This window comes from Squalius cephalus (genome assembly GCF_949319135.1).
Source record: "Squalius cephalus genome assembly, chromosome: 1".
Classification (NCBI taxonomy): Eukaryota; Metazoa; Chordata; class Actinopteri; order Cypriniformes; family Leuciscidae; genus Squalius; species Squalius cephalus.
Genome location: NC_137122.1, coordinates 18,947,152 through 18,969,667, shown reverse-complemented (window position 1 = coordinate 18,969,667; position 22,516 = coordinate 18,947,152). Strand labels below are relative to the sequence as shown.

At 36.4% G+C, this 22,516-nt stretch overlaps 2 protein-coding genes across 6 annotated transcripts in view; one reads left to right on the top strand and one right to left on the bottom strand.

The window, feature by feature from the left end:
* kdelr3 (KDEL endoplasmic reticulum protein retention receptor 3) overlaps nt 1-22,516 on the top strand; it is a 55,275-nt gene that overhangs the window by 22,038 nt on the left and 10,721 nt on the right. The window contains exons 1-3 of one of the 5 annotated variants that reach the window (XM_079881909.1): nt 17,796-17,817; nt 18,038-18,090; nt 18,393-18,564. The exons of 1 other annotated variant lie outside the window; for it this stretch is intronic. Coding sequence is in view for 1 of the 4 variants with exons in the window: in XM_079881906.1 (XP_079738032.1) it covers nt 6,445-6,487 (43 nt within the window). In the remaining 3 variants the exon portion in view is untranslated. Of the gene's footprint in view, nt 1-5,076; nt 6,488-17,795; nt 17,818-18,037; nt 18,109-18,235; nt 18,565-22,516 lie in introns of those variants that run through there. 3 more of the 5 variants (XM_079881907.1, XM_079881906.1, XM_079881908.1) reach the window with 3 other exon arrangements.
* kcnj4 (potassium inwardly rectifying channel subfamily J member 4) lies at nt 4,935-16,131 on the bottom strand. Its single transcript, XM_079881258.1, has 3 exons — nt 14,690-16,131; nt 10,157-10,312; nt 4,935-6,453 (listed from the first exon to the last, which is right to left on the bottom strand). Exons 2-3 carry the CDS (start codon nt 10,177-10,179, stop codon nt 4,980-4,982), a joined length of 1,497 nt encoding a protein of 498 aa, XP_079737384.1. The 5' UTR covers nt 10,180-10,312; nt 14,690-16,131; the 3' UTR covers nt 4,935-4,979.

Here is a 22,516-nt window from a genome sequence, read left to right as displayed (position 1 = left end):
ATAACAAAGCAAGGACTTCTACACATAATTTTAATACAAATTTGCATTATGTTGAAATATAATGTTCTAAAATCATGCCAGAATAAAAAGTATATACATTTATTACATTTTAAGATATTTTAATCACAAATGAAATGGCTGTATTGGCCTTCGGATGGTTAAACCGAATGACCTTTTGACAATTCAAAAACTTTAAAATACCTTTATATGTAGTAAAATATAATTAAAACCTTTTGGATTCAATAAAATAGATCAGGTTACTACCTCTGGATGTCATATCTTTGTTTTTTATTATTAAGGCCTTTGGACAAAAAAATTAACCGTCACGTCATTGACCCAGATACAGGTCCTTGAAAGTGCTTGAATTTATTTTGTGCAATAAGTTTTCTGGAAAAAAATCCATATTATTCCCTCCGGTCCACTTATGTGTTATTTCGCCAACACTTAGTGGCCTATGCATACTAGCTTGCTTGATTTACGCTAGTTTGGCGCATTTACGCGTTTTGTTAAATGTTTCCCGCGTGAGGTGATTTGTGTTGTACATTGCCATGACATTCAAGCGCACAAAACTACTATGATGGTACCTTAACGTTTGTTGTTGGACACAGCAAACGTGTCCCCACATTAAGTCCTTGAATTTGAGGGTGTTGGACCTTGAAGTTAACTAAGGTGTGGGAACCCCTTTTACAGTAGTTGATGTTGTTTCTTCTGTACTCTAGTTCTGTATTGTTCTGCTGTTTGATGTAAATCACAGTCTGATCCAGTGAACAGCTGTGCTGTTGTATTCCGTCATTTTCCAGGAGTGTGTGTGTGTTTCAGGAATTGAGTTTCAGATGAATGATTAACTGAAGCGTGGAGGTCATGTGATTACAGACCAGAGGTCACCGCGCCAGTGAAAACCTGCTGTGTGTTTAATATGGGCTTAGACATCCAAACATACTGCGGTATAAAGATTTATTTCAGTATCACATTAGAAGGTGCAACAAGACAAGATAAAGTGCATTTCAGGACTTTCAAGTAAAAGTTTCTCCGTCATCTGGAAGATTTTCAAACAGGAAGACGCGTAAAACCAGCTTAGAAAAGGATCATAAAGATTCCCATCATGCAGCAGCAGCAGCAGCTTTATATATTTACACACATCAGATTCTCCCAGAAAAACAAGCACGATCAGAGGAAAGCGTCTGGGGAACGACTGACTGATCTCTAGGTTATACATTAACATTAATTTTCTCGCTACATCAGCTTATATCTTTCCCACTTCAGTTTCCAAACATTAAACATCATTCCCTTTTAAACACAAAATGATGTGCAACACACTTAACATGTACAAAAATCACATAAAACGAGCAAAGACCCTGCTTGAGTGCAAGTATTCAGATTCATGTTGTTTGAATCCCAGCTAACAGGATCTTCCAGTAACGCTAATAGAACGTTCATTCGAAACATTGTTTTTCAAACGTTAAAGGGATGGTTCGGAGTAAAATCAACCTAGGGTCCTCTGCACCATTACCTCGAGTCAAACACACCCCCAGAAGCCTTTTTCCCCTAGGTTGAACATTATTAAAGTTAGAGCTTATTTAGAGATATCAGCCAGATGTTTTAGTGCAGGCACTAACGAATCCTATGATGTATCTCATAAATTAGCCCACTAATAATGCCCAGAATGGTACCAAACTTCTACAGTAGTACAAATATTGGAAAGTTAGTAAAGACATCAGGAGTTTATTTAAATAACACTTGCCTGACGGCTCATGCTACTGCTAACCCGGACGTCGGGGTCACTTCCGTTATTTGGGAAAAGCATGTAAAAGTCCTGGCAGAAAGCGATGCATAAGGATGTAGTGTAACGACGCCCAGTTCCAGGAATGCACTAATATTTTGTTGGTAGTACCAGTTTGCAACAATTATTAGTTAACACTAAGTTGTCAACACTTCAGAAAAAATAAAAAATAAAACAAAATGTTGGATATACTGGCTTTCTGCCAGGACTTTTACGTGCCTTTCCCTAATCACTGAAGGGACCTCGACATGCGGGTTAGCGGTAGCATTAGCCATCAGGCAAGTGTTATTTAAATAAACTCCTGATGTACTTACAAACTTTCCAATGCCTCGTTTTATGAGTACAGAACCTTTTTGTACTACTGTAGAAGTTTGGTACCACTCCAGGCATTATTAGTGGGGTAATTTACGAGATACAACTTTGGATCCATTAGCGCCAGCACTAAGCCATTCGGCTGATTTCTCTAAATAATCTCTAACTTTAATAATGTTCGACCAAGGGAAAAAGGCTTCTGGGGGGTGTTTGGCTCGAGGTCATGGTGCAAAGGGGACCCTAGGTTGATTTTACTCCGAACCATCCCTTTAAATGAACCTTCTATTTCAGCATTCTCCAAACATTATTGGAATGTTACTTTTGAATGTTCTCTGAATATTCCGAAAACAAGTTGCATTAAAAAAACAGACAAATGTCCAACTGAAATATGTCAGACTTAAACATCCCATGACCAATGTATAAACATTCACAAATAAGGTTTTTATAACTTAATGGTAAAGTTAGCAAAATGTTCTTAGAACTTATTTTTGTTAACTGGGATATTAGATTAAAGCGTAACTCTCGCCAAATTTGAACCTAGGCTCTTTTTGTTAATCTACCCGAGTCAAACTTTTGTGTAAATTAGCATCATTAGAACGCGTCACTTTTAAGATTGACCATATTTTCGTTTTAGGTCAAATTGCCTTTTGAATGGGAGTGCGTGGGGCACTTCTATGATAGCATCAAAATCGCTATTTTTAAAACACTAAGAAGGCTCGACAACATGAAACTGTGCTCGAAGTATCACCAGGGGCTCTACACATGAACTCGAGCATTTTTTGTGTACACAAAGTTTACTAAAAAGAAAGGTTTTGAACAACTCACTGTAGCTGTTGTTCTTCCCAGCCATCGGCATTTTGTCAGTCAGAAATAGTCGATCTGTATCACTGAATCATTTCATTATTATATGAGGATCCTTTTTCAAATACAAGGTCAATATTGATTTTCACTAACGACAAAACAACAAATTATCCGTGAATTTATATGGAACTAAGCTTTAGGAGCTTTCCATCTTTACTCTACTCCCGGTTACGTTGCATTCGGAGATAGACTATTTTTGACTGACAAAATTCCAGCCACCAGAAACACTAACTGATATAGTGAGTCGTACAAAATCTTTCTTTTTTTGTGTACACAAACAATGTAGTCAATGCTCGAGTTCATGTGTAGAGCCCCTTGGTGATACTTCGAGCAAAGTTTCATGTTGTCGAGCCTTCTTAGTGTTTTAAAAATAGCGATTTTTGATGCTATCATAGAAGTGCTCCATGCAATCCCATTCAAAAGGCATTTTGACCTAAAACGAAAATACGGTCAATCTTAAAAGTGGCGTTTTCATTCTAATTATGCTTCTACACGAAAGTTTGACTCGGGTAGATTAACAAAAAGAGCCTAGGTTCAATTTTGGCGAGAGATACCCTTTAAATCATGATCATTATTTTTTTATATCTAATTTATGAAAAACCAAACTTATCTACATTTTTTACATCGCTTTGATCATCAATTCAAATAAATGTCTGTGATTCTTTCACCAGGATAGAAATTAATTTCAGACAATTTCATCTTTTCATCCCTCTAACTAAGAAAGATCTACTCAAACAGGCTTTTAAATGATAAACTATATACATAATGTATTAAAATAAAATGAATCAAAAATAAAGAAGCACATAGATCCATGTCATGAACAGAATCTGTGATTACGGTAACTGTAGAGAGAGAAACATCAGTCTGTCCTGAGCTCAACTCCTTTGGTGATTTTATTTGTGCTTCTCTTCTTTCCTTCTTCTTGGCATCTTAGTCTGATGTTCTGTCATCAGTTTCATGATGCGTCTGATCTCCACTGGAAGCCACATTACGTGACCCTCCCTCCTGTGATCTCGTCAATGACCATTTAGGTGACATGACATGAGGTCACGACCTTTAGGGTCACGTGTTCCTTGAGGCCAAACACACCCACTTCCTCCTTTTGGGAAGACTGCGATGAGCAAAGTACAAAAATGCAGGCAAGGTGATATATATATATATATATATATATATATATATATATATATATATATATATATATATATAATAGATGTATTTATTCATATAAATATAATTCATTTAAATAAATTAATTTAGTATTTTATATAAATACATTTATTCTTTATATACAAATGTATTACTTATAAATAATATATTTATATAATAAATACATTATTTGTATAAAAATATATATTTTTATTTATATAAATTAGTTATATTGTATATAATAAATGTGAATAATTTACTTTATATTTGTTTATATAAATATACATTTATATGAACATTTAATAATGAATGTATTAAGATAAATGTATTATTTGGATATAAATGTATTTAAATAAATATAATACATTTATATAAACATACATTTTGTATTTATATACGAAAACGTTTATATACGTAATGTTTTCACATGTACTATTTATATTATACATTTCTATACAAATAATGCATTTATTTATATAAAAGTATTATATGTATTTATATAAATTAGTTATATTATGTAAATAGTATACATTAGAATAATTTGCACGTATAAATATATTTATTATAAATATACATGTATTTTTATTCCTAAATGTGTGTATGTATGTATGTATGTATATATATATATATATATATATATATATATATATATATATATATATATATATATGTGTGTATATATGTATGTATTATTTATTTGTATACATTTATTAATTAAATTTAGTACTGTATTTATATGAATCAATTATATTATGTAAGTATAATACATTTAACTAATAATAATTATTTACATACATATTAATTCATATATAAATAATAAATGTATTTATTTTTTATAAATGTGATTAAATAAGTATAAATGTATTTTACTCGTGGGCTGTCATATCTCGGACTCGCTCTTATAAGTCGTGGGGTCGAGCGGTATGGCAGTCTGCAGGATGTCGAACTCGATCTGATTGTCCATGTCTAATACGCAGAGCACGTTGCTGCCGGAGGTCATCGTGGCCGAGTCCTGGAACATTTTCTGGAAGTCTGTGGGAACGCCGGTCATATCCTCACCCACACGCTCCTCCTCCTCGTCCTCTCCGCAACACAGTGCCACCTCGTTCTCGTAGCAGAAGGCGCTAGGCGAGTGTGGCGGGAGGAGCGTTTGAGCCCCGCGGTGGCAGCGGATATCCGGCGTCTCGGAACGGGACGAAGCCGATGAACGGCGTTCGCTCAGATCTTTCAACTCCTTAGCGCTGCAGGTGGGAGTCGAGGGAACTTCGTAGGTTTTGTGGAAGTGAGCGTAATCGACCTTGTAGCGGTCGCGGTCCTCGAAGATGACGGGCTCGAAGCGGTGACCCCAAAGGATCTCGCGGGAAAGGTAGGAGCTTCGCGTTTGCGTGGTCATGGCCGTCGCCTCCACCATTCCCTCCAGGATCACCACAATCTCGAAGTCGTCGGATTCAAGGTCGGATCGACTCATTGTCCAAAGCGGCGAGTCCTCGTCTATCTCGTGAACGATGACTAAAGGCGACACTAAGAAGAGGCGGTCGGTTCCTTCATCGTATCCCACGTTTAGATCCATTTGTTCTAGTGGGATGAACTCGCCTTCAGCCGTCACGTAGGGTCGGATGAGCTGCGCCCGAACGTGAGCCTCGACAATGTGGCTACGCCGAAGGTTCCCGACTCGCCACATTAAGCAAAGCTTCCCGTCGCGCAACGCAATCACTGCGTTCTGTGAAAAAAGCAAGGTTTGGTTCCTCTTCTTCGGACGTGCCATTTTGGCCATGATGGTGCCAATCATGAAGGAGTCAATGATGCATCCGAGAATCGATTGCACCACCACTGTCGCGATCGCTACGGGACACTCTTCGGTCACGCAGCGCCAGCCGTAGCCAATGGTGGTTTGGGTCTCGATTGAGAACAGGAATGCCCCGACGAAGCCCTCAACGTGCAGCAAACACGGCTTCCACGGCTTCCCGCCACGATCTTTATCGAAGTCCCCGTGAGCCAGAGAAGCGCTGTAGAAGATCAAGCCGAAGATGAGCCAGGACACCAGGAAGGTGGAGCAGAAGATCATTAGCAGGTACCGCCAGCGGATGTCCACGCACGTCGTAAAGATGTCCGCCAGGTAGCGCCACGGCTTGTCGTCCATGTTGGTGAAGACCACGTTGCACTGTCCGTTCTTCTTGACGAAGCGGCTGCGCAGCTGGCCTCGGCCCGACGTGGAGATCCTCCCGTTGTAGGCGGTGCCCATCGCCGACCCACTCGGACCCTCCCCTCCTCCAAGCCGGCCCGAGCCGCAACCGTTGTGGAGGCCGAGGGTGGAGATCTTCAGCGCTTCCTCGTCAGGGGACACGATGCTGTACCTGAGAGAGAGGACAGAAGAGTTTGGGGTCTTAGGTGAGTTAACACTGAACTGAGTTGAACTGAATACTCAATGCTTTAAATAGACCAAAGTGAATTCATAATTTAATTTTGACATGAATATACATGAATTTTGCAACACTGACACTTATTGTACGTAATTGAATCAACATAAGCTCAATTGAATGTTTCATAATTTATACATTTTGCAACATCAAGTTGTTGAACTGAATTGAATCAATTGAGCTGAATAAGGGCACTATTATCTACAGGAGATCTGCTTTATAGTTGAAATTGAATAAGTAATTGATGAATTTTGCAACATTGACACTTACTGAACTGAATTAAATCAACATGAAGCTCAATTGAATGTTTCATAATTGATACATTTTGCAGTATCAGCAGTTATTGAAATGAATTGAGTCAATTGAGCTGAATAAGGGCACAATTGTCTTCTGTAGATTTGAATTATAGTTGAAATTGAATTAGCAACTGATGAATTTTGCAACACTGACACTTATTGTACGTAATTGAATCAACATGAAACTCAATTGAATGTTTCATAATTGATACATTTTGCAACATCAAGTTGTTGAACTGAATTGAATCAATTGAGCTGAATAAGGGCACTATTGTCTCCTGTAGATCTGTTTTATAGTTGAAACTGAATAAGTAATTGATGAATTTTGCAACATTGACACTTTCTGAACTGAATTAAATCAACAAAGAAGCTCAATTGAATGTTTTATAATTGATACATTTTGCAACATTGACACTTATTAAACTGAATTGAATCAACATAGAAGCTCAATTGAATTTTTCATAATTTATTATTTTGGAACATTGACACTTATTAAACTGAATTGAATCAACATAGAAGCTCAGTTGAATGTTTTATAATTGATACATTTTGCAACATCAATAGTTATTAGTCAATAGTTCAATATTAGTCAATAGTTATGAACTGAATTGGAACTAAATTGAGCTGAATAATGGCACTATTGTCTTCTGTTGATCTGCTTTATAGTTGAAATTTAATTAGTAATTGATGAATTTGCAACATTGACACTTACTGAACTGAATTGAATCAACATCCCAGCTAACTAAAATATGTTCTAGGAATGTTTTGCTAACATTCCTATTCAGTTATTAAAACAAATTTCGGAATGTTCTCTGAACATTAAAAACTAGTTTTTCAAATGTTTTAAACGTTGTTTTTTGTTGGTTATGTGAACATTAATAAAATATTCTACTTTATCATTGTTCAAATAATATTAGTATGTTACTTCTGAAAGTTCTCTGAAACTACTAAAAGTAGTAGCATTTATAAAACAGACGACCAACATACAACTAAAACGTTCCATGAACGATGTATAAATAATGTTTTTGTGCTGAGTTTTTTTGAGAACATTAAAGACCAGATAACGTTGAACAAACATTCTATTAACGTTACTGGAAGAACTTTGAGAGAACCTTCCCACAACATTAGCCAAAGTTATGAGAACGTTCCCTGTTAGCTGGGATTGAACTGAATTAAGATGAATAATGACACTTGATTAAGTCTGTATCATTGATTCTGTTACTTTTCCTGTGAGGCTGTTTTGAAACTATTGTATAAAGCGCTATGTAAATGTGATGGAGGGCAGGTGAAGAGCTGTAATCTGATTGGAGAGTTTATTCTTTCCAGTGACCGCTCTAAAGGACACACACTCACTCCAGATAAACCATGAGTCACTAATGCGTCTCTTCCAGAAACACACGAATGGATCCTCCTAAAGAACTTCCTGAACCTTTAACGAGTGGTCTTACAGTGGGACCAGGACTGTCTGTTTCTCCATGGTTTCACTGTCTCTCTCTTTCAGTTTTTGTCCATTAAGGGTCGAGGGACTCAGGTGTGTGTTACCTGCCCCTAAACTGGGATTATGAGGGAAGGCCAGTCATTTAGCATTTAGCCATATCAGGATTGCGGTCAGTGAAGGTTAGGGATTATAACCTGAGCCATATCTCTCTCTCTCTCTCTCTCTCTCTCTCTCTCTCTCTCTCTCTCTCTCTCTCTCTCTCTCTCTCTCTCTCTCTCTCTCTCTCTCTCTCTCTCTCTCACACACACACACACACACACACACACACACACACACACACACACACACACACACACACACACACTAATAAACAAATAAACATACAGCCTGACACTCAATCATCTGCTGATGTTTGGTGGAGCACAAGAGTGACAGTAAACTAAACAGCATTCAAAATTCTTGTTTGATTTTATTGACACTTTTTATCAAAATGTGTTTAAGAATAAAATGTTGCATAAAAAAACAGGTGAATGATATATGAACAAACCCCTCAGTAAAAAGCTTCAGAATATAGATGGGAATAAAACTAAGTTTTGGTGCATATACGTGCTGCTGAAGTGGAGATGAAACGTTTTAAAGATATCAATGGTAATTGAAATCTACAGACGAAATCAAATAGATAAAGTGCTGTAGTTTGGATGTTTTCTTTCCACTAGTCTTAAAGAAGACGTCATGGGAGCAAAATAGCACAAAATCCCAATGGTCTGAGTTGGTCTTGTTGTTGATGAGCAGCATTAAACACAAAGTATTTCACTCGGAAAGTTCAAAATGACTCGCAAACCAGCTGAGAAAATTAGCAAAACATTTGATACTTATGAATTTTACCATTTTTTTTTTCTACAGATATCAGGGATACTTTACCCAAATATGATTATTCTGTCATCATTTATTTCCCCTTATGTCGTTTCAAACCTGAATGACTTTCTTATGTTGAGCCTAAAAGAAGACACTTTGAAGAATGTTGAAAACCAAACAACGTGACTTTCATTGTATGGACAAAAAACAGACATTTCTCAAAATACCTTCTTTTATGTATAACAGAAGAAAGAAAGAACGTCATACAGGTTTGGAAAGATATTAGGGCTAATAAAGGGTAACAGAATGATAATCTCTAGGTCAAATAGATCTTAATCATTTTAAGATATATCATGAGTTAATGTATCATGTATCATGCGCTGATTAGATTTTTTGTGCCCCTGATCCGATCCGAGTCATTGAATATTGAGTATCTGCCGAGACCGAGTCCCGATCTGACAATTGTGTTTTCCTAGTGGTATGTTCACACTTCAAGTACATTAAAGTTATTAAAATTTTCCAATGTTTACAGGGATGTAAAGAGAGTTTCCCAGGGGCTCAAATGTAAAAAAGGGGCATCTATCACTATGGTGCGATTCCAATATTACTACTACTACACACACATATTTATTAAGAATATGGAACTACTGATATAAACTTCTTGTATTTTAAATGTAAAAAGTGGATTTAAGGTTAGAAAGCATGTCAGTCAAGCAACACGCAACCCACTACAATGCGTTAGGGCAACCAATGTGTAGCAGATACAAATAAATAGTAAATAAATAACTTTCGAGTGATGCGCACTCTTGTAAGTAACTTAAGTAGCTTGAACGCGGCGCACACACACTTCATGGTCGCCTGTTGGCAAACCCACTTAAAGGCACATACTGCCACCTACTGCACAACATTGGCATTACAGCTGACGTGAAATAAATGATCGGGCTTAGGATAACATTAAAAAATGTTTCATTTGCCCCGATCCCAATTCTTGTGATCACCATGACCCGTAAACGCGCACACACACACACACACATACATGTTGTTTTCGTACCTGTTGGCTCGGTTGCTTCCCATGCTGTATTTGATCTTCAGCGTGTTTTTGCTGCTGTCCTCAGTGACGCGACAGAACAACGTTCTCCGTTTACTGGGAAAGATTTGGGATCGGCATCCTAACAGATGACGCACAGGCCTCGATGTATCTCACACACTGCAGCCAAAGAGAAACAGATGCGCTGTTACACACTCAGTCTGATTTCAGAGGGTTGATCTGAAGTGGACAGAAACTATATTTGTGTTCTGGTTTGGATGCCGTGATCTGGGTCAAAGCAGTGGTTAAAATAGACCTGACGCGCACACACACGCACACACACACACGCACTCACACACACACAGATGTAGGCTAACAACATCACTGATTTGCATGTTCTCTAAATGTTCAGCTCAATATTTAGATTTAGATTTCTTACATTCAGAGAAAACATTTAAAACCACTCCTGCCTAATTTTATGATTTATGCATTTGCATTGCAAATTCTCTATACCTTGACTGATTAAAGTTCATTATCAACAACAACTGCCCAGATTTACCCAAATAGGCTTAAACATTAAACATTGTTATATATATATATATATTCTTTCTACAATAAATGCCACTTGCTTTGATGGTTTGACATGTAAAGACATATATAATAATAGCCTACATATATTTAGGCCTAAATGTAAGATTGCATATAAAATCTCCATGCATTTAGATTACAAAGTTTTAACATAAACTAATAAACATTATGCAATGCATATTTGTCTATCATACATACATGAAACAGGTCATATTTCTGTAATAGTCCTAATAAACTTAATGTGTTTAAAATACACAATAACCGGGTTTATATATTTAAGAATAAATCCCATTTGTTTTAATCTCATACATAAACAAACTAAATATTGCTTATTACACAGATAGTCATATTTTAACAGTGTTCATACTTTTTAACTGAATAAATGTAACATATTTATGCGGATTCTATGCAATTTGAAGTAGAATTAGTATGATTATTTAAATAAAATCAATTGCAAATAGTTAATTTTACCAGTTTAATTTATGACTTACAAATATGCATCACAGAAAATTTCCATGCATTTTAATTGCACAGTTTTACATAAACACTAATAAAATTAATATGCAAGTCAAATGTCTAAATTTATTTACATTAAATGTCAGAGTATCAAAGAAAAATGCATTTATTGTATAAAACTTTTTAAAACTTTTTTCATTAAAGTATTTTAAAATATAATTTTTTTTTAAAATAAAACCACTGTTTAATGTTTATTTTGTGTTAATCTGGACAGTTATTGTTGATAATGAACTTCAGTCTGGTTGACGAAGTAAATAAATGTTTGTTTATGTCCTCAGACACAGATTTCTGTGTTTTATGATCTCTGTCTCTCATCACAGTAGAAGTTTTGTTTGTCTTGAGATGATTTAAACTGAAACGCTGTATTAAATGTTTGCAGTTGTTCATGTGTCGATCTCATCAGACGTCATCAGGACAGACGCATGTAACTCAATAACTGCGCTGCCAAAACAATGAAAATGGACTTAACCTTTGTTACACAATATAAACACTCCTAATCCCTGGCTGTGTGTGTGTGTGTGTGTGTGTGTGTGTGTGTGTGTGTGTGTGTGTGTGTGTGTGTGTGTGTGTGTGTGTGTGTGTGTGTGGAGGAGAAGGTTTCTTTCTTTATTCCTAATCTAGTAAATGATGTCTGAATAATCTCCTCATCTCTCATTTTTACAGTGATATGAGAAGCAGAGCCCTGAGGATCCTGCAGTGTAATCTGAGACTCTCTCTCTCTCTGTGTGTGTGTGTGTGTGTGAGAGAGAGAGTGTGTGTGAGTGAGTGAGTGAGTGAGTGAGTGAGTGAGTGAGTGTGTCTGAGTGAGTGAGTATTTGTGTGTGTGTGTGTGTGTGTGTGTGTGTGTCTGTGTTTTTGTATGCATGCGTGTGTGTGTGTGTGTGTGTGTGTGTGTGTGCATGTGTCTGAGTGAGTGTGTGTGTGTGAGACAGGAGGTGAGTTCAGACTCAAGCAGATTTGATATTTTAATAATCTTTACTATTTAAACAATGAAGCTCTTGATGTGCTTCACTTAGAAAGTGTGTGAAAAGTGTCACATGAGTTTAGAAGACAATTCTGTGTATTTTTTTATTATAATTTTACTATAATTTTAATTTCTATTAATTATTTTAGTTTGATTGTGTTTTTATAGTGGTTGTATTAATGTTACTTGAACATTTGTTGATAACTTTGAGAGAACTGTGCAGAATGTTCCCCGTTAGCTGGGTTTCTCTTCACTATCATTGGTTTTCACTTAATTTCAATTTAAACAATTTCCACTTTTATCCAAAATGACATGCATTTGTTCAGGGTGTACATTTAATGGGGTCAAGCGTGGGAAATGGACCCATGACCTTGCTGACATTGATATCGCCATGATCTGTTTGAGCCACAGGACTGTTCAAACTACACATTAACTATCAACAACACTACATCTGCTGATTCAGCATTTCAAACCAACAAACTTCTGTCTCTACTGACATTCAGACATTTAAGTGTGATTTTTGTGTTCAGACACTTTTTGTGGCTGTTATCAGTGTTGGGGAAAGCTACTTTGAAAAGTAATGCATTACAATATTGCGTTACTCCCTTAAAAAGTAACTAATTGTGTTACTTCGTTACTTTTTATGAAAAGTAATACGTTACGTTACTTTTGCGTTACTTTTTCTCACCTGGTCTGGTCGTTTTATGACAAAAAAGTGTTATTTTTGGGCAAATATAAAGTCCCTTTCACACCAAATTTTTCATAATAAGCCTCAGACTGAAGGAAGAGTTCCGAACATTCCGAATACTGAATGTTTTCATGCAAGTGAGATGAGTAAATGCATGCTCACATTTAGTCTAGAACTACAATAACCATCATATTTACACACAACGCCTCTGCACTTCGATTTGTCTCAACATTGGGACAAGAGAGCTGTCAGTCAATAAGTGGGAAAACAAAGCAACTTGAGTTACTTATTTGAAAAAGTGACTCAGATATTTTGTTGTAAATTCTAAAATGCATTACTTTACTAGTTACTTGAAAAAGTAATCTGATTACGTAACTCAAGTTACTTGTTATGGGTTACCCCAACACTGGCTATTAACAGGGAGCGTTCTTATAAAGTTATGAACAAATGTTCAAGTAATGTTTATTCAAAATTATCAGGTCTTTCATAATGTTCTTAAAACGTTAGCACACAAAAAACATTAATAACATCATTCATGGAATTTTTTTTTTTTTTTTTTTTTTTCAGAACACATTCAAAAGTAACATTCCAATAATGTTGGAAGAATGATAAAATGGAATGTTCCCTTGACATCTGAATTACCAGAAAAAAAGAAACTCGACGTTTTGAACATTCAAAGAACATTCAGGAATTACATTTTCGTAACTCAATGGTAATGTTAGCAAAACGTGCTTAGATCATATTTTTATTAGCTGGGATATTTTTGGTGGAAATTACAATGTTGTGCATTTGGAGAGTTGTAGACTTTTTACATCCAGTCTTGACAATATGAACCATAATTTCTCCTCTTTGTACATTCTACAGAAAATATATAATGTGATAAATATACTTTGATAAATACCATGGTACAGTTTGATTACCATATTCATACCAATACCACAGTATTTACATGGCACTATATGTAAAAATCATAGGCACTTGTTCAAACTAACTAAAACCATGGTGCATTTCTGTAGGACTGGAAACATCAGTGCATTGAGTGCATTAAGCTCTCATTGATCAGGGGAATCAGATGAAGTCACACGGCACATTTAGCGCGCTTTCCACTGGAAACTAACCGTCAAATAAACGCGAGGCGACAGAACTCCAGTTTCCCGCGCTTGAAGTTTAAACTGATTTATAGTAGCTAAACACAGCGTGTGAAACTCGCCAGAAAACTTTTAAATGACTCCAAACAACATACCTCAGGGGGGGTTTCATCGTGCACCAGATGTTCGTCTCAAATCTGCGGGATTGAGACTGTGACATAAATATGATGACGTGCAGGTAAATTTAGCGCGCGCGGTAAATCCAGTAAAGCTCCAGATGCGGCGCGCGATCAGTGCGTGATCTCAAACAGAGACTTTAATCTCTTTTCATTACAACATCAAGTTTCTTTTCTCGGTTTCAGCCGCATTTATCCTCCCCTCATCTGCCCATCAGCCATCGGTTTTATGTACGTCAGTCCTAGTTTTAAACGCTCAAAGTTACAAACGAATGTTCCTAAATCAAATAGGCTGTTATTTATAACGTTGATTTGTACCTTAACACCACTCTTATTTAAAAAATAAATAAAGAAAGACATATACATTTGTTATATAAGTGTCAAAAATTGACAAAATGCAGGAGACATCTTTATCCAAAAGCCGGCAATGGATGAAATGGATGGGGAAATAAAAAGCTTTTATCACTAATGAAGAGCAATTCAGACATTTGTATTATCTGATTTACTGCACACAAGAAGACATAAAGAATTACTCACCTTGTTAAAGCAAATGTTTAATCTGTAAAGGTATTCTTTCTCTTAAACCTGTCTTCTGCTCGCGGTCACTTCGTGTTTTGGCGGTAATTAAGCACGCGCTCCGTTCTCTCGTCCCGTTTTTTTTTTATTATTCTCCGAAAACACCCATCTTTAACACGATGTTATCAGCGCCGTGTTTTTGTAATTCATTTTTTTCTTGTAGTTTTCGCAGGTTAATCCCTCCGGTCTCTCTTCTTTGACTTGACTCACGCGGTAATCTCCGAGCGCGCGCGCGCTCTCCTCCTCATCCTCGCGGTCTCGCGCGCATGTGGGTGACCGACCGGCGGATAACGGGGGAGGAGGACTGGGAGGAGAGAGATGCGAGAACCTGTCACTGCGATTATGCTCACTTCAGATTGATGTCAAGTGAAATTCAGTCCAAATTAGTCCAGACATGATGGATGAAGGGAATGAAATGGAGGACCGCCGATTGACTTGTTCAGGATTTTGCTTCTGTCTGTGGGATAGATGCACATTTTTATCATTTTCATCTTCTTCAGCTTCACAGATTTTATTCTTAGAGGATGTTTCTCGCTGTCTTCGCTTGTCAAAGTGTTTTAGCATCCGAACCAAAATGTTCTCTCACACAGATTCAGAAAGAATATGACCAAAACTGGGGTTCTTTCATAATCCAAACTACCCACACGCTTTAAAAAAATAAGGGGGTTTTCGCAGAGATACCATATCTTAAAAATAAAGCTTCTTTATTGACATAATTGGTTCCATTAAGAACCTTTAACATCTATGGAATCTTTCCATTCCACAAAAATGTCTTTTCAAATATTCAAATCTAAACAAAGGTTCCAAAATGGAGTTTTCGCAGCGAAGCCCTAGAAGATACATGTTTGGTTCCCCAATTAACCTTTCAGTGAACAATTCTTAAAAGAACCAAGTGTGAATAAAATTGTAATCGTCTAAAGAACCTTTTGTGGAACGGAAAGATTCCATGATGTTAAAGGTTCTTCATGGAACCCATAAAGAACCCTCATTTTTAAGAGTTAGACACTAAAGAAACTGAAAAGAAAGGAGAAATTCCAGTGAATCTGATGAAAACAAACTGTTTACAAACACAAAAATGAACTGCTTCACCTCAACTTGCGTCTTAGAAACAGCATGAACGTTGCTTTCCTGGCCTCTGATCTGTGTTTCTGTCCTGATTATTTGGTTTTGAGAGATTCTAGAGCACGGTTTCTATGGAGATGTTGTTGTTTCTGCGATGGAGGCCTGAATGAGGAGGTGGGTAAATCTGAACATATGACAGCCGTGGAGTGACAGTAGGAGTGTGTGTGGGAGAAAACACGCAGAGAGACGAGCTGAGGCGAGAGGATCCTGCTAGGACAGCAGGAATGAGGACATATTTAACAACAAGACAAACCAAAATGTGCTCTTGTGGAATCAGTGCTCAAAGCCACTTTAATATAGCCTATATATATATATATATATATATATATATATATATATATATATATATATATATATATTAAAGTGGCTTTGATATATATAAGTGGCAAATATATATATATATTTGCAGTGCAGTGTTGGGAAAAATAATGCATTACAGTATTGCGTTACTCCTTTAAAAAGTAACTAATTGCGTTACTTAGTTACTTTTTAACCCTCTGGTGCTCTTCGCATATCGGTCAAAAATGACCAATTTTTTTTTTTTATTTAAAGGAAATTCATGTACTATATTTTAGTTTGATAATGTACTTTTATTTAATATTTTGTATTTTTATGGTATTTTTAATGGTACTAAATTATATTGACGCTGTATTTATAATTCTAATTATTCTCTTTCTAAGCATAGACCTGAAAATTACATTTCCAACTCAAGCTGTCATAAATCTTAAATGCTTTAGAGCACAGACTGAAGTTTGATCTCTTTTCAAAGACAAGTTTGCAGATTATTGCTGAAGTGAAAAAAAATGTAAAAAGTGAAAAGTTACAGAATTTTACATTTATTGTTATGAAAAATGTGCAAAAATACTATTTTCAAATATATGTTTTACTCTAAAACTGTGAGAAAATCAAAGCCATAAATCTAAACTAAGTTGTGTTCAAAATTTGTGCCTGATATCTCAAAAAAGGAGCTTAGTAAGAGTTTGTTTGGCCGCAGTACCAAACGCTTCCACTAGATGAAATTCGTCTCCCATTAATTTCCAATGTGCTCATTTTTGACCGCAAGGAGCACAAGTGTGACTATTGTTTTCAGGACCATTTAACCTGTTATCATGTCCATGATTTCTTTTTGTGGTCACATAGCAAGTGCCAAACCCTTTACCAAGTTTCGTACGACGCAATGAAGAAAAAAAATTTAAATAAAAATGTTCCAAAAATGGTTAAAAATGACTAAAGAGCACCAGAGGGAAAAGTACATTAAAAAGTACAAAAAAAAAAAAAAAAATGCATTGCAAGTTTAACACTTACTTACTAAAAGCAAAAAATCTAGTCATTTTTGCTTATGGTTTAACTGAATAATTGAAGATCAGCAACAAGTACATTGGTCAATAAAGTGAGTTTAAATGCATAAAATGTATGTTTTATTTATTGCAGGCCTGCGTAGTATTCTGATTTTGCATTTGACTGATTTTATTCATTTTGAGGAATACTAAATCTGTTTTTGTGCAAGTCAGATGAGTAAATGCACGCTCACATTTAGTCTAGAACTACAATAACTGTCATGTTCACACTTATGATTTCTCTCAACATGGGGATAGGAGAGCTGTCTGTCAATAAATGGGAAAACAGTAACTTGCGGTACTTTATAAAAAGTAACTAGAGTTTTAAAGTAAATTTTGTTGTAAATTTAAAAAGTAATGCGTTACTTCACTAGTTACTTGAAAAAAGTAATCTGATTACGTATGTAACCGGGTTGAAAATATATCTTTACTTTTACGGTTGAAATGTCACCAAATCCTAATGAACATTGTTTTCTATATGTTTAAGATGTGTTTTATTGCCAATATTTATGCCTGAATGTTGTGTTCAGACCATGGTGTTAATACCTGTACTGTCACTTTAAGAGGTCGCAGGCATGGTGCCGTCATTCATGCGCTTCTCTCAGTCTGCGCTAGGCTAGCTGAGAGGAGGTAATGTATTGTTTTGCACGTCAGTTTTAAACACTTATTTCGATTTTTGGAGAACAAACCTTGTTTTATGCATTTATAAATGTTAGTTTTGAAGTTGTGAACATGCAGTTAATGTGTCAATTGAATATAAACCTTGTAAACAGACTTTTTGCAAGCTTTAAAGTAGACATGTTTCCACCTGCTAGTCTACAGGGTTTTCTGTATGTTTATATGCTAACAGGAGCTTGAGATCTGTGTGCTGTGTGGAGGAGACTGCATGTAACAGAGCCTTATGTATGTTGATTTGTACAGGTATGTGTATAATGTTCATTATAATTCATCTGGCATATTGTTTACATTGGTTGTATTAAGCATGTAAAAGAAATTCATGTTGTCAATTACATTGAGCATTTTATAATTTATTTAATTCATTTTGACATTTTTATTTAAAAGTATGTTTGCTGATAATTCTAAAAGTTTTATCAGTTATGTATGTATGTGCAGTCTGCGCTAGGCTAGCTGAGAGCTTGAGATCTGTGTGGAGGAGACTTCATGTGACAGAGCCTTTGTATGTATTTTTTTGTTGATTTGTACAGACAAATTCGCCGTTCTGCCTTCATTAAAAGAGCAAGCAGTTGGTCGTGGTCCGGGTCCTTTCTTCACTCAGTATAACAAGAACACAACGCAGAACATACAAGGGTTAATGGACGTGCATCCAATCCAGCTTTTGAAATGGTGGTTTTAACGAACTTTGAGCCAACTAAACAGGTCATTCTCTTTAAGTTTTCAGATTTCTGTCCAACTCAAATCACACACAAATGCTCTCTAAGCATTGTTTAAATATTCTGTTCTCTTTCAATAGAAAAAAATAAAAATTAATCAGCTGCATTACAGACAAACTTAATCTGCAAACAATTATTTTAAAGCAGCACTAGGTAACTTTTCAACCTTCATAATATATTTCCAAGACTCTTGTGATGGTACATCGACTTACAATAGGTTGAATGACATGTATAGTTTTTAATTGTACTTTTAAACTTCGGGGTTCGGGTAGTAACCCCAGCGCACAAAAAGAACTACAAAATTCGACTGCTTTACGGCATAGGCTACCTCACTTCCCCCAACACGTCCTCACATGCTGTTGGACTTGTAAGTATGCTTATATTGTATATCACTCGGAGAAGCTTTCACTCGTTGGTGTGAGCTAAAAAGCACCTGGCGTTCTTGTTGATGGATTAGTAACTTAGACATCTTCGGAGGCTAGCTCGATGTTCGATGTCCGACGATTTGAAACGCGTTGTGTTTATTACCAAAGTCCTGTTATATCAATTGTCTCTGTTATTACCCAATCGAACTCGTGTAACTGTCTGTCACACGTTTTACCGTCCACAGCATTACTTGATAGACAAAAATAGGACACGAATTAGCATCAAACAGAAACAATCCGCTTACGGTGTGTTCGAGGCGCACATACAATACAGACTGCCGAAAGTTAAACAGGGCGCGCGCAGCTCTTAAAGGGGACACACCTTATTGCCACTCGTTACAGCTTCCATCCGACTGAACAGGGACCGGTATACAGGGGGGAGGGTATCAGGCCGTGAGTGAAGAGACTGCTCTGCGTGAGTGGTATTTACGACAGTAACGTTAAATACAAGTAGTCCACAGCGACTCTAGGGGTCGTTGTTTGACCAAAACGGAATTCCTACCTAGTGTGGCTTTAAGTATAAAATTAAAAAAATAATTGGCATGACAATTGAGCTGACAGAGACATTCTCATTCACCTTTTAATTTACAGTATGAAAAAGTAACTGACATAATATTCTTCATAACATCTCCTTTTGTAAGTCTTCATGAATATGGAACAAAATACAGGCAAGTGTTAAGACCGTAATACCTAATAGTGTTATAATAATAATAACAGCCCTGACTCCTAAGCTCGATCAAGCTTTATTCTATGCAAAAATAAATCACCACATTACTGTAATTATATTATTATTGTTAAATTATTACTAATATTAGTAGTATTGCATTGTCTAATAAAGAGATTTACTGCTAGTTATTTAGCTCCAGTTGGAGAACATTCACCTCTCACCGGCTCCTCTTGTTTCCTTCTTTAAGTGCTTTAACATGCATTTTGTGCTCCCGTGAAAAGCAAGTTCCGCCGTGCATGTATTGCACACGACAGCATTCTTGGTTTGAAGTTTTATGAAACTTTCACTCACCTTGCTAGTTCGGATTCGTTTGCACTCTGTCATAATTCGCGCTGTGTGGCTGCATGACACTCTAGCGCTACAGCGCCAAAAAGCGGTCAAATCGCGATATTGCAGGCCCTTACATTAGGTCACGTGAGATCAAACGACTACTCGACAACAAAGATATTTTGTCTACAAATCGTTTCAGCCCTAATATATATACGTACATATAAGTATATCAGCCTGTGCTAATGTGATGTGGTCACATTGGTCATTGGAATCCACATGCAAAAGTTTTCACCCCCTAGCAGATTCAAATTGGTCACGCCAATTTGCTGAATTCAGTTTTTGAAAGTCCATCCCCAAACATAACTATAAGCAGATCATACAAAAAACGAGATCGAATTGATACAAATTAGTCACCAACTAGCCTGGTTAAAACCAGACCATTCTCAGTAGTAACTGAGTTATGGTCTGGAAAGCTTCATTAATAACTAATTTCCAAAGGGGCGTCACCAACGGACGTCGCTCAAATTCCTCTGGGCGCAATTGGATAGACCTAAAACTCCTAAAACCAATCGGAGCGATCGTCAGCGTGTAAAGCCATATGCTGCGTCCCAATTCGCCTAAGTTACACTACGCCATAAAAGTATGTACTCTTTTTGTGAAGAAAAGGTATTTACTTTTGAATGTGTAGCAAAAAAGTAGGCAAGCTTTGGGACATACTACTTCGTCATCTTTATCGGACGGATCTGTCGTGTGCATCCTGTCACGTAAACTGCCCTGTCAATCATCTTGTCACAGTTAAAATCTTCTATTAAATCTAATTTAATTTCCTACCGTTTCGGAGAGAAATGTAGTAACACGTTCATCTGCCAGTGGGTCTTTCATGGAGACTGTCCTCATGTGTTTGCAATTTGAATATAATAATGCATTTAAAAGTTGGTGCGCTTCACCAACGGAGTGGACGTCGCTCAAATGCCTCTGGGCGCAATTGTATAGACCTAAAACCAATCAGAGCGATCGTCATCGTGTAAAGCCCGTACCAACGTTTCTGATTGGTGCCTCGATTTCGCCGGATTAGAAATGGGCTTGAATGAGCTCTTTGCCAGACTACTTGCAGAGCAAATCTAAATTTGCCGGAAGTTGTCTGGGTTTTCCCAGGCTACACCAACTGGGCAAAACGTCAAATAGTTACACATTTCCATGAGATTGTGTTGGTGCTTCCGAAAATATAACGAGGAATTGAAATAAGATATGATTTCATATTGGTAGTTACGAAACTAAAAGTTTAATAAATCTAGAAACTGAACAGTTCTGGCCTGGGCCACCATTGACTTCCATAGTTGTTGTTTTTTTTCTTCCTACTATGGAAGTCAATGGTGGCCCAGAACTGTTCAGTTTCCCATATTCTTTAACATATCTCCCTTTGTGTTCAACAGAACAAAGACATTTGTACATGTTTGGAACAACCTGAGGATGAGTAAATGATGACAAAATTTTCATTTATCCCTTTTAAGACAAGCCATTATGCATATGTATATATGAGTCTGAAGTTTATTTTAGAGTCAAGTTTATTTTGTTTGTTTTTAATAGTCAAGTTTTTGACTTTGGAATTCCATAAACTGTTCATGTGCCACAAAGGCAAATTTCCAGACTATTGCAAATGGCGTGCTCCGAAGCCAAATTAATTTGAGTTAACCAAATTAAAATGTATCTCATAGATACATTTCTTTGTTATTAAATATTAAGATCAAAGATACACATTACACATACCAATGTCCATATTTTAAAAACAAAGCCTTAGGTAACAAAATATAAAATAAAAAAGAATGGCAGACACACTCAAAAAAAAAAAAAAAAAAAAAACTTTTTGGACAAACTCAATTTAATTGAGGGCAGGATTTCCATCCAATAAATATGTGTAGCCCCAACTCATAAACTAATTCATGCATTGAAATGTAATGTAATTAAGTTGGTCCAACTCAATTTTTATCAAATAGTTTAGATGAAATGGATACATTTATAAAATTAGTTTTATGCTTCTTAAACTTAAATTAAAACATTTACTTGAAAAATCAATTAGGAAATCCTTCTTTTGTACCCCATAAAGACAAGAGACAAATCTTGATTGAGATGTTTTTATTTAAAACTCAATAAAGCCCCAATAGTGCAATAGTTATTTAATGTGAAAAGTACTTAGAAAAATGCAAGTACACATTTTAAAGCCTTTTTCCAGTCTATATTGGATATATAAACATGCTGCCTCTGAGAGAGAGAGAGAGAGAGAGAGAGAGAGAGAGAGAGAGAGAGAGAGAGAGAGAGAGAGAGAGAGACACGCTCAGACAGACAGGTGATCCTCTCTTACTCAAACAGAACATGACCCAAAACCTCAATACCACACACACACACACACACACACACACACAGGGTCGATGGCGGCAGCATGAGGTTACAGGGTGAAGGACACAGAGGTCAGGAAGAACATTAAAGCACTTTCACCCTCATATTAGAGAGAGAACTTA

Coding starts and splice junctions, on each gene's coding strand:
- kcnj4 (XM_079881258.1), bottom strand. CDS start 10,179: ATGGGAAGCAACCGAGCCAACAG. Junction 6,454..10,156: donor GGAAGCAACCGAGCCAACAG/GTACGAAAACAA, acceptor CCTCTCTCTCAG/GTACAGCATCGTGTCCCCTG.